Source organism: Sinocyclocheilus anshuiensis, unplaced genomic scaffold (assembly GCF_001515605.1).
Source record: "Sinocyclocheilus anshuiensis isolate Anshui unplaced genomic scaffold, SAMN03320099.WGS_v1.1 scaffold660, whole genome shotgun sequence".
In the NCBI taxonomy this organism is placed as follows: Eukaryota; Metazoa; Chordata; class Actinopteri; order Cypriniformes; family Cyprinidae; genus Sinocyclocheilus; species Sinocyclocheilus anshuiensis.
Window position 1 is genome coordinate 336,936 of NW_015557099.1, and position 5,201 is coordinate 342,136.

Genomic DNA, 5,201 nt, shown 5'->3' on the forward strand with positions numbered 1-5,201 from the left:
GTTATTTGGTTATGGGCTTTTCGTCATTTCTATTTAGCTGTAACTTATTTTTTGTATATACTTTTTAGTTTTAATTGTAGTCATTTTAGTATTTAACAATTTCTTCTCTTCCATGTCAGTCTTCAACACCCATTCAATGCGTGTGCATTCGTCTACTTGCAAACAAGCCGCAGCGCATCCGGGTTCTACGTAAGAACGCCGGCTCCTGCGTCAGCAGCACCACATGTATGTGTCATGATACTCTGAAACAGACTGAAAATTCAGCTGACAGTTATTTTACAATGTACTCATATTTCACACTAATATTATTTTGACCAAATAAATGCAAGACAGACCTAAAATGACCTCTGTTATCATTGGTTCTGTAGAAGTGATGCATCAGTATTTTTTACCCAGCCCTAGTAAATAACCATTCTGAACTGCATTCTCACAAGGGTGAGGTAGGAGTAGTCTTAAATACAGTGTTATTTTAGTGTAATTTATATACTATTAATATTCTGACTTGGCTTTTATTTTTAGATTTCATTTTTTATATATATATATATATTTTTTTTTTTTTTTTTTTTTTTTTTTTTTTTTTATTTTTTTTTTTAAACAGGAGTTCAAAATGATGAATCGGAGATGAATCAACAATAATTTTTTTAAGAAAGTAAATAAACGTCCAGGACCAATACTTAAAAAAAAAAATAAAAAAAAAGTGGATGGTCACTGCTGAGCTATATTACAAAATCAAATAAATGAACATGATAATTAATAATTGAAATAATGACTCATGAGGTGCCATAGAGAATGGAAGAGATGTTTCTCATGCTCCACAGGCTTGTAAAGGGTATTAATAGCAGCAGGAAGTGTGTCACTATAATTAATTAATTAATTAATTTTGTCATTTCTATTTAGCTTTAACTTATTTTTTATATATACTTTTTAGTTTTAATTGTAGAAAAACTCTCGTGAAAGCACGTCAAAGACTGACACGGCAGAGAAGAAATTGTTGAATAAAGTTGTTATTTTTGTTTTCTTTGCACACAAAAAGTATTCTCGTAGCTTCATAACATTAAGGTTGAACCGCTGATGTCACGGACTATTTTAACAATGTCCTTACTAACTTTCTGGGCCTTGAACGTGTCAGTTGTGTTGCTGTATATGGAGGGTCAGAAAACTCTCAGATTTCATCAAAAATCTTAATTTGTGTTCCAAAGATGAACAAACGTCTAACGGATTTGGAACGACATGAGGGTGAGTAATTAATGACAGAATTTTCATTTTTGAGTGAACTATCCCTTTAAACTTATTTTATTTCAGTTAGTTGCAGAGGCAACATTTTGTAGTTTTTCTTTTAAATGTTTTCATTGAATATTTATATTTTAAGATTTATTTCAATCAACAAAAAATATTTTAATGGCTTTACTTTACAATAACAACACTACAGAAAAGCAAGTCATTACCTCTTTTGCCCCCTTCCTTCCTTTCACAGAGCAGATGGAGAGACAGAGGCGAGCCGCCCGGGGGATGTCGGGAATGTACATGTCATAGGTCAGCCACTCGTTCCACCTGGAAACAGAGAGATAATGTCAGCATGATATACAGTACATTTTTAAAATGTATCATTTTGCATTTCAAATGTCTAACACTTTTAGAAGTCATAATATAGTGCGTGACATCAGGGGTCTGGCAACCTCCAGCCACCACTGGCATACTGAGGGCAATCACTGGCATACGGGAGAAATTAATATGACTAATTATCATATGGCCAGGGCCTACTAGACTGAAGTAAATCTATTTACCCACTGAAAGCATGGACCTATTGGTTTAAATCAGTGGTACAATGCCACTCACACACTCTGCAGTGACTTTAGCATATATGAGGGGGATATTTTGAAATGAGACGAGGTGGGGTGTTTATGTGTCACAGTGATTACCAAGAAAAATGACACTACGTCTCAGAAAGACTGCAGACTCGTTTGACATTTAAAGCCAATATAGCACATCTGCATACTTCGGTTCACTTTGGTTTTTATTACATTACAAAGAAGTATGGAAGCCTGTTTCTGCTATAGAATAAAAAATAAAGATAATTGCAATTTTTTATCTCGCAATTATGAGATAACATCATGCAATTCAGACTTTTTCCACAGAATTGTGAGTTTATATCTCACAACTGCACTTCATGAACTTAATATGTGATTCTGTGCATTAATATGAATACGAAATACGAATTTTTTTTTTTTACAATTTTGTAATACAGACAGACCCTTTCATCCATGTATTTAGGCTGCTGTTAAAAAAAAAGATATCCATGGTGGAAACAGGCTTCCCTAGGATGTTGCAGACACTTTCTCTCAGTAATGAATCAACTGTTGTATCAGATAGGACAAGTGATCACATAGTACCTTGGGTTTGAACACGGCACACGCTGTGTGTTGACATTATCACACAACTGTTCTCCACCATGGTAGATCCCTGTCCGCACATAAATCTGAAACAAAAGTTAAAAACCTATGAGCAAACAGCCTCAAGAAAACGCTAGTGCAGAAAGGTCACGCAATTATTAAAAGAAACACACCAACAGCTTCCTGTTCTTTCACAATGTCAAACTTCTGCTATCTTACCAAACACTTCCCATGCTCTTTGTACAATAAAAGACTTTCGGAATACAAAAAGACATCAGCTAAGCACCTTGTCAATGTCCCGAATATTCACATTAACGTATGTGGCGCAGAGGACCCGTATCCTTAGAGTACTGTTAATGGTCCAGAGTGATTTGGTGGAGGCCTCTCCGTTCATGTAAGGCGTGGCGGTGGAGATCCGGCGGGCGTAGGAGGGCATGGTGAAGTTGTCCATAGGCAGCTGAGAGTAAAGACTGTCCTTGGACATAAGCATGAGGTTTGGCAACCGACCCAGCATAATGCAACTCCGTACATACTGAAAGAACGAGAAAGAGACAAGCAGAGAGAGATTTCGTTCATAAAGCCACATAATCAGCACATCTCATGGACCGTTAAGTCATCCAAAATGTCCAGAGCTATTTTTAGTGTCCTAAACTCTAATTCTGGCAGTACTTTTTGTTGGGATGATACAAAACTTCAAATGCAGCCAGATACTGAGACTACTCATTTGCATTCTGTGTACTGGCAGGTTTTGAGATAATGAAAGTCTGAAACAAACACATCACCAGTGCCAAAACCCTGAAAAATCTGAGACGACTAGACATTTCAGATGGCTAATTAATCAGTGCCCAAACCATAAATATGTACGGGATAAAAGCAGCATGAGAACTAAAAAAAAAGTAACACAGAAACTTCATTCATTCACAGAATAACAGATGGTTATTCAAGAACACGTATGCAATTGTGCAAGTTTGAGGTACTTTAGTGAGGCCAAAATTGCCTAAATACCTTGTACTGACTGATGGGGTACTTTTCCAACAGATACTCATCACAGCCACAGACTTTCAGGATGTATTTGCCCTGATATTCTTGCACGCACATCTTTAGCTGCTCGGCTGACAGCAGCATGCTCCTTGTCTTCTTCCTGATGGCTTCGGCAATCACCTGCTCAGGTACGCAGTCATGATTGATCTTAAGTGTGTACTTTTGCTTGTCGTTGTTGGGAGAGACAATCACCCAGATAACCACAATGATTTGACCTAGCACACAAATAAGAAGATTGGAGCATTAACAGGAACAGCATTATTGAATTGATTCCTTCAGGCATCAAGCATGTGAGAACAAACAATTAATCCCACATGGCAACTGAGTGTGTAAAAAAGAAAGGCTGAATGTTGAATACATCCCAATGAAGTTGTCAGGGAATTAATGTAATGGAGTTGTTGTTCATACATTCCTCCAGGCTAAGAGGAAACAGAGGGCAAAAGCAAAAACAAGCATCACATGCTTCATGACTACTACTACTACTACTACAACACAAGCCCATTCACATAAGAAAGAAAACAGAATCGCTGCAATACAAAACCTCCAGGAAAGACTCGACACTTTGAAGATTACTATTGGCTACAACCCATGAAGAAACATTCCATGTCATTTTCAACCCCAGAATCAATGTGCAGCATTTGTGGCATGCTGTCGATTACCACAGCCAATAGTGTCGACTGGTCTGTCAGTGTTTATAAACGAAAACACAATCAAAGCCTAGCAGGCAGTTGGGCAGCACAATTAATGAACGTACATGCAACATGCAAAAATATCACACTGTTTGGAAAGTACCTCTTCAATAATGTGCTAGCATAAGACTAGCATGGTAAATCACAACTGATATCAAATATAAAATTATTGATTATATTTCAAATATTTTAATTAATCTATATTTTCCTATATTTATATTTTTAATATTTTTAAAAATGATATTTAATCATTTTATTTTAATGCATTTTAATTCACTGTAAAATAAAGATAAAAATTATTTACTAAGATATTTTAAAGCACGGGAATTAGGGACTTCCTTTTATATATCTGAGGAATGATGCAAAAGAAATTGCTAAATCGATATATTGATTTTTTTTTTATATATACTGGTTCAAAATAAGTGAAGTTTAGATGAGTTTTGATGCTCACATACAAGTCATGACACAAACACGACACAATACTGGTCTAAAAAAACAAACTAAGCACTAAAAACACTGATTAATGTATACATTTCGTATTGTATATAAATATAATAACAGGAAGGGACCTAGAATCATAATGCACTGTTCTGCAGTTCTGCAATCTCTGCCCACAGAAATCACACTGGTAATGCATAAGCAGAAGTGCCTAGAAAAGTTCTCACTTTGAATGAACTAAGAACGTCATAGCTCAAGAAAGACTTTTTTTATCTATTGAAGAAAATTTTAATTTACATGGTCAAGCATCACTCAATATTCTGTAACTGACAACATGCCACAACTTGAAATAACCCACAACATTCCTATAAAAGTACAAGCCTACCTTTGTCTAATTTGCCATATATATGCTTTGGAAGCTCTGGTGAAGACTCCACGTTAGGAGGATAAACGTATAGCGCTCGACTGTGTGGCCCACTGGCATCTCGCAGCTCTACTGAGTCTTTGCAGACATTAAGAATATTTCTCCTAAAATCCTGCACCTCAGGATCCTTCACTAAATCAAACTCGCACACCGGCATGCCGATGGCAAAACCTGAAACACACACACACACACACACACACACACACACACACACACACA

General features: G+C 36.3%; 1 protein-coding gene across 4 annotated transcripts in view; it reads right to left on the bottom strand.

Annotated features, from left to right (window-relative positions):
• LOC107677508 (phosphatidylinositol 4,5-bisphosphate 3-kinase catalytic subunit alpha isoform) overlaps positions 1 to 5,201 on the bottom strand; it is a 19,221-nt gene that overhangs the window by 10,017 nt on the left and 4,003 nt on the right. For all 4 annotated transcript variants that reach the window (XM_016472436.1, XM_016472435.1, XM_016472434.1 and 1 more), the window contains 5 exons: positions 4,944 to 5,153; positions 3,396 to 3,646; positions 2,677 to 2,922; positions 2,391 to 2,476; positions 1,446 to 1,551 (listed from right to left, as the gene is read on the bottom strand). In XM_016472436.1, the coding sequence (XP_016327922.1) occupies positions 1,446 to 1,551; positions 2,391 to 2,476; positions 2,677 to 2,922; positions 3,396 to 3,646; positions 4,944 to 5,153 (899 nt within the window). The remainder of the gene's footprint in view (positions 1 to 1,445; positions 1,552 to 2,390; positions 2,477 to 2,676; positions 2,923 to 3,395; positions 3,647 to 4,943; positions 5,154 to 5,201) is intronic.